Here is a 13,790-nt window from a genome sequence, read left to right as displayed (position 1 = left end):
TATCTAAATTTGAAAGATAGATAGATAGATAGATAGATAGATAGATAGATAGATAGATAGATAGATAGATAGATAGATAGATAGAACTTGCACAGCCTCTGGACTGCAAAAACAGTTGCTCACAAATTCATGCTAGGACTGTTGAGGCACTACATTTTACAGATCAGTGTTAATGAGTTATAATGCACAAATGAGCTTTCCATATTCTTGTTCTGTTTTTGAAAATATTAACAACAAAATATTTACAAGATACTGTACAAAATGTTCATACTTGCTCCCTTTCCAGAACTTCTGTAAGCATCACAATGGTGTGGCATTTCCACTCCCACACCATTCGCCAGAAGTCTTCCACAGTGTGAGGAAGAGGTCCTTGAGTTGCAATGAAGTAGTCCTTTTGGCGATAGCCCTGGACACAAACAAATATTTGATCCTCTGACAATTCTGTTATTTATAGTCCCCTCTGTTTGAAAGGAATTTCATATTAAATAGATCTATCAGAAGAGATATTTTCTTTCAACAGGTCCTTCCAATGCCACTCCCATTCAGTCTGATCCACAAATGGAAGAAATGAGTTAAGCAAATTTAGCCCAAGGCTTCACTGGGGCATTTGGATTGTGCTGAAAAGGAGGCATGTAGGATTCTGGCACCAGAGAAGGCAAGGGTTTGTTAAATTAATAAATAATGAGTCCTCTTTCTTCTGAAAAGAGAATGTGAGAGCAATACCATCGTGTTGACTACATCAGTAATCATGAAAGCTCAGGGCTTCTAACAATGATCTGTTGAACAAGCCACAATGGCCTAATTTAAACAATGCAGTTGGAAGCCACATGTTACAAAACACAATGGTTGGTTTCACAAAAGTCAAAATCAAACACGTGACATTATGTTTACTGCCAGAGTGTGTATCTTCTTCCGTAGTTGACTTTGAGAAGGGGGCCAGATGTCACACTCCTTAGAGTAGGTGAGACCAGGAAAGAAAATGATTCCTTTCATGTATATTTAAATGTATTTAAAATATCAAATTCATTAAGTATAGTTAATATGATCATTCCCTGGTCATGTATTCAATATTTTTTCTCATTCTGTCACATTAAAAATACGATTAGATGGCTAATCGTGTGGCTTCAGTCAAAGCATTTTGGGCATCACACCCCCCATGACCCTTAGGTTATGCAACGTTGGCATAATGCACCATATGAGTTCAGCACTATGTAAATGAAGATGCATCTGTTATTGAAGCCCCAAGAAAGAGCACATTCTTCACCAAAATAAATGGGCAGAGCAAAGTTTGACAGCAAAGAAAGATCTCTATTTCTGTTTTCAATTGAATAAAGCAAACCCTGCAACAGTAAAAAGTAAAGCAAACATGGCTCTAAGAAAAAGCAAAGATGTTTGCTTCTTTGTGTCGATATTTTAAATACAAAGTCTTTTTTGTTATTATTATGAGGCTCTGATTCTTTCTTTAAAATTCACAGGTTATTAACATATAGTAATGCTGAAGCTCATGATATACTGCTGTTTTCTAGACTCATTTTAAAGATTCTTGAAAAGACTTTAACATCTGTTATGTGCATTTTGTGTACAGAAAAATACTTACATCTATGAAGGAAGCATTGATATAATCTGTGTACTCCTGACCTCTTTTCATTGAAAGAATCACTCTGTTAAAGTCATCTAAGAGGCAAAAAAAGAAGACATACTAGATTTTGTAAAATTCTAAGCATTTTATGATCAATAATAGCATATAAATTATGGCTGGCAGGTTTTTATAAAATTAAGGTAATTTATTTATATTTCAGTCTGCAATGCCACCTGCTGTTGATTGTAAAACATTACAATATTTTCTCAGGCAAATTTTTGTCAATCAAATTATACAATTTGTATGAAGACACAATTTAATTTCTTACAAGGGATGATTTGGATAACTCTGGCTTTCTTCATGTTTGCTGGCAGATTACCAGTTCTCATGTTTTCTTTCATTATTCGAACATTTGTTAATTTCTAAAACAAAAGTAAACATTAAATAATGAATATGTGTATGAAAGTATGAAAGCTCACTATCAGAACAGTAACAAATTCAACTCAAATGTCTTAATCATATTTTCTTCTGAAAAATTCTCCTTGATAAACCAATATGCCATATCAGTGCATTTACACAAAAACTTTTTTACATACATCTATAGAAGGGAATTTTAAAACTGAAAGTTTCTACCACATAATGCCCACTTAGTGTTTATGTCTAGAAGCTTTATAGGGAGTCAAGTGTTTGCAGTTGGATCTCTGCAGTTGGTCTCATTATTTGCAATTTAAAGTAATACATAATTATAGAATATGAAATCACTGATCCCGTGATATTCTATAAGCTTATCTATTAATGAAAATAAGAAAATTTTAAAATTACTGGAAGAGAAAACTATTTTATTTCAAGATACAGTAGCATTCAGAAGGAGGGTTTGAGGCACTGTGAGTTATTATCATATGATTGGTGCAACCAATGGAAAGATTGAGTAATTTATAGGATTAAAAAAAAAATACTTTAGGACACTTTATAGAATTAATTATTGGATTATAGGATCAAAAACTAGATTATTGATGGAAAACATATCTCTGCAAACATATCCTGCTGAAAAACTGGTCACAAGTTCCAATATAGTGTCAAATGAGACAATTGCAAACTTGTAAGAGACTTACTAATCAGAATATTAATTGAATATGAAGAATGTAAATAACTACATAATTTACAATCAAAGAAATATTTTTATGTTATACAATACTCTTGTATCAAATACAACAGACTGTTGAAAGGCTAAAAAAATGGGAAGACTACTTAGAATTTAAATTTGATGAATCAAGTTTGGAACTCTACAGTATACAATTCTCTTCATCAAAAATGGACTATAAAGTATATAGGTACTACTTCATAGGTAGTATTACATCCCATTAAAATTGCATTATATTAATAAGAATTAATTTATATTGGAGAGACTGTAATCAATGTCCAATTGGTGGACATTACCACGTTTACTGGAAATGTAACTCATTTTGGCCTTGAGGAAATTGGGAATCTTTGGAAATTCTGTTGGTTTAACTATCCATTTTTTCCTAAGACTTACACAAAGAGACAGTGTAGTAAATTAATTTTTGTTGCTAACAAATTAATTATATCAAAACACTGGCAAACTAGTTTTTGTGGGAAGAAAACGGATTAATGGGATTTTTAAAAGAATGTAATAGCGTTGTCTGAAAACTTAACACAGCTGTAAGAAGTCTTGAAGAATGTTTTAATGAAGGATTGTTTCTTAGTTATAGAAACAAAATAATTTTCAAGTTCCTTCACCAATACATGTGCATTTTTGGACAGGAATACTGAATATGGAAGTTTTTTCATACTCTTTATCACTATAAGTGAACATACATACTCCCAAACTGTTTTCTTCTTTTTCAAATATTTGCTTGGGTGAGGTTTTTGTTCTTGCTATTGTTTTTATTATGCCGCTTTTATTTTCAGAGTATTATTAAGGTAGCTAGTTTAAATATAAAAATTAAAAAGCAAAGAAATAAAAAACTTTAATTTTTAAATTGTACTTAACTTTTGATATTTTATGTATAAATCATATGACAGATATTGCTAAAAAAAATCAAATATTTTAGGAAAGAACTCTACAGTTAAAAAAGAAGCATTGGAGCAATTCAGACAAACCACACTTCAAAATTGTGTTTTGTTGTCATATTTTATAACAAAATTTTATAAATATATAATGCTTACTTTTGGGAGGATGCAGTGGTGCAGTGGCTTAATGACGCTGAAAGTTGCCGGCCAGAAATGGTCGACACTTCAGCAGTTCGAGCCCAGCTCCGCACAGCAGAGCGAGCCCCATCTCCTGCCAACCCAGCAGCTCAAAAACTTATGTGAGTAGATAAATGGGTACTCTCACCCCAGTGGGAGGAAAAATGCTGGCGGCGCTTGCATGGGAGACGGGGAGCAGTTGCCAGTAATGCGGAAGCCGCGCACGCCCGAAAAAGGCACGAAGCAATGGAAACCCTGCCTCCTGCGCTCACCAGCTGGGCTCTGCTCTAGGAAGGGGGCACTGGCAAACCACTTCCGAAACACCTTGCCTTGAAAACTGCAGGGACTCATCCAGGCAGTCGCCACAGAATCGGTAACGACTGAGTGCAGATAAATATAAATATATATAAATATATATATATATAAATATATATATATATATAAAAATATATATAAATATACATATATATATATATATAAAAATAAATAAATATATATAAATATATAAATATATATATATATATAAAAATATATATAAATATATATATATATATATATATATATATATATATGTATAATGCTTACTTTAAACTCTTCTTCCAGTCCTATTTTTACAAGATTTGGTGTGGTACTATTTGATGGCTGCAGGTGTTTTTCTAAGGAGGACACATCTAGTTCTGTGTCACCATAGAGGTAGTACTCAAGTAAGGCTTGATATATGAAGGAATACTGCATCTGTAAAGAAACAGAGCACTCTTTAAATCATGATGCTTGAAACATTTTTAGTTAAATAAAATTCAGAAGCATTATTTTTAAAATAAGTATTTGATTTATTTTTACAATGTTTATAGCCTCCCCCAGTCCAAACATACTCTGGATCCACAACAAAGTGAAACTAAGAACAGGACACTACTTAATCATATTTAGAAAGTAAAAATCAGCAATATAAATCTGATGCATCACAGGTGCCATTCAGTTAAACCGTCCTGGAACAGCCCTGCTCTTGCTAATCCGCAAAATGCCTGTAGAGCAGAGGTTGTTTGTAACTCAAGGGGGGGAGTGTTCCATCAGATGGGGCTGCCCCCTAGAAGCCTGTCAACTGGCCCACAACCTATGAACCTCATGAGGAGGTGGAACCTGGAAAAGGCTCTCTCTGTAGGACCGCAATGGATGGGCAGATTCTATTTTCATATGAAGTTGCCTGACGTATCCCAGCATTATGCTATAAAAGGTTTTAGAGGTGATAATTAACACTTTGAATTGAGCAAGAAACCTACTGGCAACCAATGCAACGAGTTCAGAACAGGTGCATTCTTCACTTGACAGGAGTGACCTAAAACAGATATGGGCAAATTGCAACCTACACTTTTCATGCATGCTTGGTCCTAGTGCACACTGGTGAAATACATAGGCCAAACTGCTCTTTCAGTAGCTGAATTTTCTGCAAAAGTTACAGAAGAGGTTTACTCAAACTTTTCAAAGGTCACATGGTACCCTGAAGTCTCAGATCTACACCTGAGTCTCAAAGACCAACAGTGGTACAGTTACTCCTCGACTTACAACCACAATTGCGACCGGAATTGCCATCACTAAGTGATACAATCATAAAGCGAGATGTCACGTGACCGTATCGCTTAGTGACCACAATCGCAGCAATTCCCCTTGCCATTGTTAAGCAAATTTCACTGGACCCACCCCACCCAAGCCATTCTGGGCTCGGTCCCTCCCTGCCCCGAACCTCAGTAAGGTAAGGGACTGCCTCAGCTCCCCCCACCTGCCTATCTCCTCCCTTATATTTGCTCTTCTGGCTACCCTGCATCCTGCCTTTTGGGGTAGCAAGCAGCCCCAGAACCACGCAGCTCTGGGGCTGCTTGCCATGCCCCAGGAAGCTGCAGCCACCCTAGCCCAGTCCCAGCTGTAGTCGCCCTCGCCACCGTGCCTTCCAAGAGACCTGCAGCCCTGCATTCTGCCGCCCGAGCTGATCTTGACCATCTTGCTCCTGCTGTTGATGAGGCATGTGAAAAAAAAAAGCAAAAAAAATCCCCGGAGCCACAGCATGCCAAAAAGCATGCAAAAACCTCCTGGGTGGGGTGGGGCTGGGCTTTTGCTTTGCACTGTGGGTGAAAAAAAAAAAAGCCAAAAGCGGCTCTTGAGCAGCAGTGTGCCAAAACACCCTTTTGTGCCGTGCTTCTGGGTGGGGCTGGGCTGGGCTTTTGCTTCATGCTACCAAAAAAAAAAAAAAAAAGCCAAAATCTTTTTGCAGAGGGCTGTTTTGGCGCGCTGTGGCTCCAGGACTGCTTTTGGCTTTTTTTTCCCTGCAGCCAAAGCCCAGCCCAGCCCAGCAGCCTGGTCAGGCATGCCTCGTCAGCAGCTGAAGCAAGAAGACAGCAAAGGTCAGCTGGGGTGGCAGAGCACAGGGGGGCAAAAGGGCATAGATGGGGGGTGCGATAGGCGGGTTGGGGGAAGTTGAAGCACCCCTGTGGTTATAAGTGCGGGCGGGCTGCCAAGCACCCGAATTTTGATCACGTGACCGCAGGGGCACTGCAACGGCTGGAACTTGGGCACCAGTCATAAGTCACTTTTCTCAGCATGTTCATAACTTCAAATGGTCACTGAATGAATGGTTGTAAGTCGAGGACTACCTGTACCTATTTGTTACAATATAGAATAAATATGCCCGTAACAAAAACAGATAAAATAGAGGTCAGGTGATGGGGTAAAAGCTGCAAAGATTTAACAAGGGAATTAATATAAATTCCTCCTATCCCTCATTTGATGTTCTTAGTAGAAACAGGAACATGTACTGAGGGCTTTTCGGGCAAGTACTTTCAATGAGAAAAAGTGCTGTCCTCTGGCTTTTTTAAAAACTCCTGTTTGCTATGATCAGCTAGCTGCTGCTTTGGCATCATTTTAAAAAAATTGGTGGTGATTCTCCTAAGAACCAGGATATCACCATGCTGGCAGTGAGACAATGAGATATGTGACAGTCTCACTGTGAACCAATGCAACTGATTTAGGGAGCAAGAACACCCAAAGACATATTTGAAACAGAAAGCAGTATCAAATTAGGTTGCTATGCAAATTCTTTCTGTTCCTCTGTCTTTCCAAAAGAAAGATTTTAATGGTGAGGAGAGGAAAATGTTCACCAATAAAAATTAATCTCTATTGATCAACATACAAAATACTTATATTGATATAATATAAAGAAACCTTTACATATGTATTGTCGAAGCCTTTCACGGCCGGCATACGATGGCTGGTGTGGGTCTTCCGGGCTGTGTGGCCGTGTTCTGGAAGTTTTGTTTCCTAACATTTCGCTAGCATCTGTGACCGGCATCTTCAGAGAGCAGGAGCACAGACAGGAGCAGTTCTCTCTGTGCCCAGGATGCACAGAGAGAACTGCTCCTGCCTGTGCTCCTGCTCTCTGAAGATGCCGGTCACAGATGTTGGCGAAACGTTAGGAAACAAAACTTCCAGAACACGGCCACACAGCCCAGAAGACCCACACCAGCCAAACCTTTACATAGTTTAGTGGAAATAACAATCAAATACAGATACAGAGATATTTGATTTACTTACATCCGTCTGAACCATCTGTGGACGCTGACTGCGAATTCTTGCCACAAACTCGAAAACATCAACTTTTTGTTCAGCATGCATCATGTCAATCATGGCATCTATTACTATGAATGTGCCTGTACGACCTACACCAGCACTTGAAAAAAACACACACATGCAACTAAGCAAACCACAGTGCAATAATGTATCTTACTCCCAATATCACTGATTTTCCTTTGTGTTCTACAATACAGCACCTACTCCCTTAAATTAGTAGTGATAGTACCAGCAACAGTCATAGTAGTACTAGCATCAGCATTTAGTTCACCGGGAGGCAAAACTCAAAACAAAAATAGTAAATCTATATAAACCCAAAGTCTCTGAAATCTAAGTTCAAACATCTAGCAGCTAGACTAGAAGCGATGCCTGAAGTCCCACTGGAGAAAGACAAAGAGTGAATGCAACCAAACACAAGTAAGAGCCCACATTTGGGCCTATATCGTGGCAATAAGGATGGCGAAACATTGTTATTTGTTTTTATTGTGCCTGCCAAAAGCTGCCCAGCAGCCCTGTTTAGAGTGACCTGCTTCCTCAGGGAGAGCTGGGCCTCAGGACCATTGCAGGGTCACAGTGAGGAGTTTCAAAGCTATTTGGGGGATAAAGCCGGTCAGAGTTAGACTCTGACTGGGCAGATCCAAGTGGGTTGCCTAGGATACAGTCTTGTGAGATTATCTGGGCTGAGTTTGATTCTATGATTCCTGAGGATGTGGAGAAGGTTCTCCAACTATCAGTTCGGCCACTTGTTTGTTAGATCCTGGCTCCTTCCTGCATTGTTAAGGCAGCCCAGGTGGTGATCAAGGGATGGGTCCATGTGGTGGCATCAGCCTCTTTGAGGGAAGGGGTGGTACCACTGGCCTTGAAAGAGACGGTAGTGCAACCCACCTCAAGAGGCTCTTGCTGTACCCCACCATTCTAGACAATTATCACCCAGCTTCCAATCTTCCCTTTTGTGGGAAAGTCATGGAAAAGGTATTCAGATGGCAGCTGCACAAGAAGTTGGAGGAAACAGATTTTCTGGACCCATTTCAGTCAGGTTTTATACAGGAGTATACCAGAGAGACAGCACCAGTTAAGCTTGTTGATGATCTTTGGCATCCATCTTTGTGTTCCTTGATCTCTCAGCAGCTTTCGATACTGTTAACCATGGTATTCTTCTTGATCAGCTGTGGCCACAGCCCCTCACTTATGGGGTACCCTAGGGATCAACATTCTCCCGTCTCCTGTTTAACATCTACATGAAACTGCTGGGTGACTTCATCCTTTGGTCTGAGGTTCAATATCATCTGTATGCTGATTACACCCAGCTGTACATCTCTACCCCAGGCTATGAGGGTGAAGCTGTCAATGTACTGACCCAGTGTCTGGAAGGGGAGGAATAGACTTTGGCTCAATCCTCACAAGACTGAGTGGCTATGGCTGTTTTGACTCCCTGGGTCAGGGATGTTTTCATTGTTGGTCTTGGATGCGGTTACACTTTCCCATTCAAGACTGGTGCGGAACTTTGAGGTCTCCTGGACTCACAGCTTCTGCTTGGAGAGCAGATGGCAGCTGCGACCAGGAATGTCTTTACACAGGTTTATCGTGTGTGCCAGCTGCATCCTTTCCTTGACCAGGAGGCCACTCAAACAATCACTCATCCCCTGGTCACCTCACAACTGGACTATTGGAATGTGCTCTACATGGGGCTGCCCTCAAAAAGCATTCAGAAGCTACAGCTGGTAGAAAATGCAGCAGCATAAGCAGTAACAAGCACTTCATGTTATGCCCATGTGTATTACATGAGCTGAATTGATTGCCAGTAGGCTCCCAGATGCAGTTCAAGGTGCTGGTCACCACCTATAAAGTCCTTCATGTCATAGGGCCTGGTTATCTGAGAGACCACATATCTCCAATTGTTTCTGCCTGCCTGGTATGTTCAGGCAGAGTGCATGTGCTCCAGATCCTTTCTATTAAATGCTGCCATCTTGTGGGACGGAGGAAGTGCGCCTGTCGCTGCCCCCTCCCTCTGGAACAGCATCCCCCCAGAGATACGAATGGCACCCACTCTCCTGAGGTTCCAGAAAGCCCCTAAAACCTGGCTCTGTTCTCATCAAATATATTGACGTACTGTATTTGTGAGACCTCTGTAATATTTGTATGGTTTACTGTTCTGGTTGTTTTAATTCAGGCTGCCTGTTTATGTGTGTGTAATCATTTTAATTGTTTTCCAGACTTTGTAAGCTGTCCAGTCTAATTACACACATAAACAATACTATGTTTAACCTCCTGAACTACCACAAGAGGGAGCACAATTATCTTAGATTGCTGTTCATATTGTCATGGCAAACAATCTTCATCCTTCTTTGAAGAGTAAAAAGCATGGCATCCTGTGCCAGGCACAGACTTTTACTATGTATTACATCAAAACAAAACAAACAAAACCTTTGCTTTTTTTTCTTATGATATCACTGCAACTTCCTCTCTCCCTCTAATTCTGCCACTGCTCATTTATTGAATGTGCAGTTTAAAGTTTATTAATGACATGATGTTTTTATTTTTGAATTTTGATACAGAAACTCAGCTTCCTTTCCATGGACTTTGTTGCATCTATACATTACTATGCAGAAGACTGTGGAATAAGTATTTAAGTATTAAAATTAGTTTACAAGAGTCTATAATTTTCAAGCATTACTTTATTTTTATATCCTATCTAAGCTCATATTCTTAGAGTTGTGTTCAACTGCATCCCCAAGGCTCTTTGATCCACCAGGTTTCTGTGAATGGAAAAGGAGGGTAGTTCCTGTTTCCTCTTTTCCATGATCTCCAACAATTGTTCCAGAGAGACAGAACATCCTTTGGATGCTATTAGCCTTTGGATGCTATTAAGCCCACACCCTGACACTGATGAGGATACACATCTCCAGCTCCATATATAGATATACATACCTACAGTGAACCATTATTGGTCCAGCATGTGCAGGATTCAATGCCTTGACTTTCTTTAGGAATTTAAGCATTCCAATGGGTGTAAAAGGCACTCCAAAATCAGGCCAGCTGGTGAAATGAAGCTGAGTGACAAGTCTCGGAGCTTTGCAGCCATCAGCAACCTGCTGAAGACCCAGAAACAAAATATGAATATAATCAATCACATTTTAGAGTGAAATCATCCAACAGTTTAGTTACTTGTTATGTACTTGACCTTTTTCTTCCTCTTCACGATATACAGTACATTAACGCATTTCCATTTAAAGAGAAGAATTAAAGTAGAATCAAAATCAATCATGCATCAAAGCATCTATAGATGAAAGGTGTGTAATAGAGATAGCTTTTTCTACAATGACACCGCAACCTAGAATGTTCTCTGGGGAAAATATGTCAGCTGTCAATATTATATTGTTATTTATGGTGAGTTTAAAAAAAAAATTGCCTGAATTTTTTGCATTTTAATATACTGCCAGAACAACCATGATGCTGAATCAGAGCAATAGCTAAGCTAGTAAGCTAAGTTCCCACAGTGGCAAACCAGATACCCACAGGAAGCCATGGGAAGGTTCAAATCAAATATCTTTATTACGGTCTTTCACCAGCCTTTGAAAAAAAAAACAATATAACAATTTGTTATTGGGGGAGGAGGAATACAATAAAACAGTAAAGCAACATAACTAATCAAAAGTTTTGTGCAATTGTATAACATAATAAAGATATTTGGCCACCTGGTATGTGACTGTCGAGTCAGTATCCCTTAAAAAAGTAACATAAAATTTATCAATATAGTCCTTAAATTTAGAGATAAATGGAGAGATCAGAGTGCGTCTTGGGGCATCATAAAAAGGACACCATAAAAGGACACGAGCAAGAGTTTCTACCTCCCTGGATCCACAAGGGCAAATTGTCTATAAATAAAGAGTCCCATGAAATCTTCCTGCCAGCAGTGCTGAAGGGAGAGCATCAAAGTGGGCTCTGGAAAAGACCCATCTATATTTGCTTAGGGTTAGATTACAGAGATACCCCAGTGAGGGTATCTATACAATCAGTAAGCAGTAGAGGGCTTGCGGCTATATAACAATTGGGAGTAGAATTCAGGAGCACTGGTGATATCATTTTGGAGATTAATGTCCCTAATTATTTCTTTTGCTATTGATTTGCCCTTTTCCAGGGTTAATTGGCCTGAATATTCTGGAGAGAGGTCAAGGCTGCAAAGTTCTTCTATACAAGTACAGTGCCAATGAGATTGGTAGCTGTCTGACAGCAGCAAAGGCATCAGGCCAGTAGGGTCAAACATGGTTCTGAGACCTGAGATTAGTTTCTCTTCAGATTGTATAAATCTTTCACCATATGAAGGTTATAAATGCAGTATGTCACACTCAATAATATTTCTATGGATAGGTCAGATTAAAGCCATTCAAGAATCTTCCCACCAAACAGTTCCAAAGAAGATAAAAGTATCTGCCCATACTTTTGAAATTTTATTGCATCTGATTCTATTCCTCTCACTTTATTGTTTATACCATTCTGTAAAATAATGATAATTATTGAAGAAGGCATCATTTATATTGGTATTTTTACTGGATTCCTTGTGATGTCAACATAATCTTAACTCTGTAGAAAGCATTAACTCAGTACAGTTGTCTACGATCAATTCTCAGTTTGTTTGGAAACTATGAACTCCCAGAAGGGACTCCAAAGAAGGAGCTAGTAGAATATAAGGATCAAAGTATGCATAGAATTTCAAATAAAATCTTGATATGGGTTCTAAAGTAGTAGTAGCAAGAAAATTTAAGTAAGAGTTAAATAAACCTTCAACAAAAACATATAATCCCAAATATTCTTTATTCTAAAACAGTGTTAGCAATAGTTCATCATATTTTAAAACAATAATAAGAGAAAATAAAATACCGGCTGAATACAAAACTTTCGAATGGTATAATCTACAAGAACTATACAGTCCTCCACAGAAACCCGGATGTTTCCATAAGTCCAGCATCCTTGATCAGGCCAATACTGGAAACATTTGTCCTATATAATGTTAAAACACAAACATATACCAAATCAACATATTGTACATTTTGCGAAAACTGACAGGTTAAAAACATACAATTGTTTTGTAACTATATGGGTTACATATAAATTCTAATTCTAAAATTGAAACCCAATAAGCTAATTCTAAAATTGAAACCCAGTAAGACCATATAGCTCTAATTATATTCAAAATAAGATTAGGGCAAGTTGTGAGGTAACATAGGACTAAAATTTATTGAGATACAACTTTATCATCTTCTGCGTCTTTGATTTTTCTATAGACCCATTACTTCAGGTTTGGGTCAGTTTTAGAAGATAAAAGATGTTAACATAGTTCTAGACTGGAGTTTAGAAGAGACAGGTAATTACGTGTCTTGTTTTAAAAATATAGCCTACATTTATCCTTTTCAACCCATTTCTCTTTAAGTGCCAGGAGAGGTCATCCTTGAGCAACAAAAAGACTCATGCTTCATTTATAGACAAATCAACATTCACCAGCTACCACTACCTACTGCTACAAATGGGCTGCAGGATGTAAATTTCATATTGAGTTTCAATTTTATTCTAATAATAATAATGATGATGATGATGATGATGATGATGATGATGATGGTTGAAGGAAAGTTGGAGCTAAATACACTACTAACACTCTTAGGGACTATGAAATTGTAAAATTGGTCTATTGAAGAATGCCAGGAAATCAGGCAAAGCAAAATACAGTCAAATAATTTCAGTTAATTTACTCATACAACACATTCATTATTATTTTAAAGGATAAATTGTCAATCTTATATAAATATATATAGTCTCCGAGGCAGGAAAGTTTCAGAAAAGAGAGAGAGAGAGAGGATGTGTGCAGTGTGAGAAAAATTATGTAAAGTCAAGTATTTTAATTACTGCACCACTGTATCAGAGACTGACATTTTACTGACAAGCTGATATAGGAAGTGGTTATGTTACTAATAGTTTTGTGGGCTACTGGACAGGTCCAAACAGCTTGGAGGGAAATAAACTTTAAAGGTGTCTTACCTCTTTTCTCTCTTTCACATTTGTTAACATGACAATAGTTGCAGACTTCTGTTCCCATATCATCCTCCAGAAATCATTTACTGTGTCCTGCTTAGGACCTAGGTATATAGGACACAACTACTGAATTAACAGCTACACAAAACACAGAAAAATGTTTCTAATCCTATTTATTGAAAAGAATCTCAATTTCTATATGAAATGCTCAAAGCAGTTTACAATGTTTAGAAAGCCAAACAAAAAGCAACATGTATTAAAACTGCAATAAACAGGCCATCAAACAGAACTGCAGAATAATGAAACAGCCTTCACTTGGCAGCAAAGTAATATCAGTAGAGACACTGGAAAAACAAATTTGGCA

General features: G+C 38.2%; 1 protein-coding gene across 5 annotated transcripts in view; it reads right to left on the bottom strand.

Annotated features, from left to right (window-relative positions):
- PTPRE (protein tyrosine phosphatase receptor type E) overlaps nt 1-13,790 on the bottom strand; it is a 145,203-nt gene that overhangs the window by 18,541 nt on the left and 112,872 nt on the right. For 4 of the 5 annotated variants that reach the window (XM_088131868.1, XM_088131870.1, XM_025165812.2 and 1 more), the window contains 8 exons: nt 13,433-13,530; nt 12,281-12,400; nt 10,331-10,494; nt 7,367-7,502; nt 4,373-4,522; nt 1,908-2,001; nt 1,598-1,674; nt 272-406 (listed from right to left, as the gene is read on the bottom strand). In XM_088131868.1, the coding sequence (XP_087987994.1) occupies nt 272-406; nt 1,598-1,674; nt 1,908-2,001; nt 4,373-4,522; nt 7,367-7,502; nt 10,331-10,494; nt 12,281-12,400; nt 13,433-13,530 (974 nt within the window). The remainder of the gene's footprint in view (nt 1-271; nt 407-1,597; nt 1,675-1,907; nt 2,002-4,372; nt 4,523-7,366; nt 7,503-10,330; nt 10,495-12,280; nt 12,401-13,432; nt 13,531-13,790) is intronic. The other variant, XM_088131869.1, reaches the window with a different exon arrangement.

The sequence above is a fragment of the Python bivittatus genome, unplaced genomic scaffold (genome assembly GCF_059951505.1).
Source record: "Python bivittatus isolate LINGU-HERP-01145 unplaced genomic scaffold, Pbiv_v1 ctg000980_np1212, whole genome shotgun sequence".
NCBI lineage: Eukaryota > Metazoa > Chordata > Lepidosauria > Squamata > Pythonidae > Python > Python bivittatus.
Note: the sequence above shows the minus strand (reverse complement) of the source record. Positions and strands in the feature narration are given on the sequence as shown.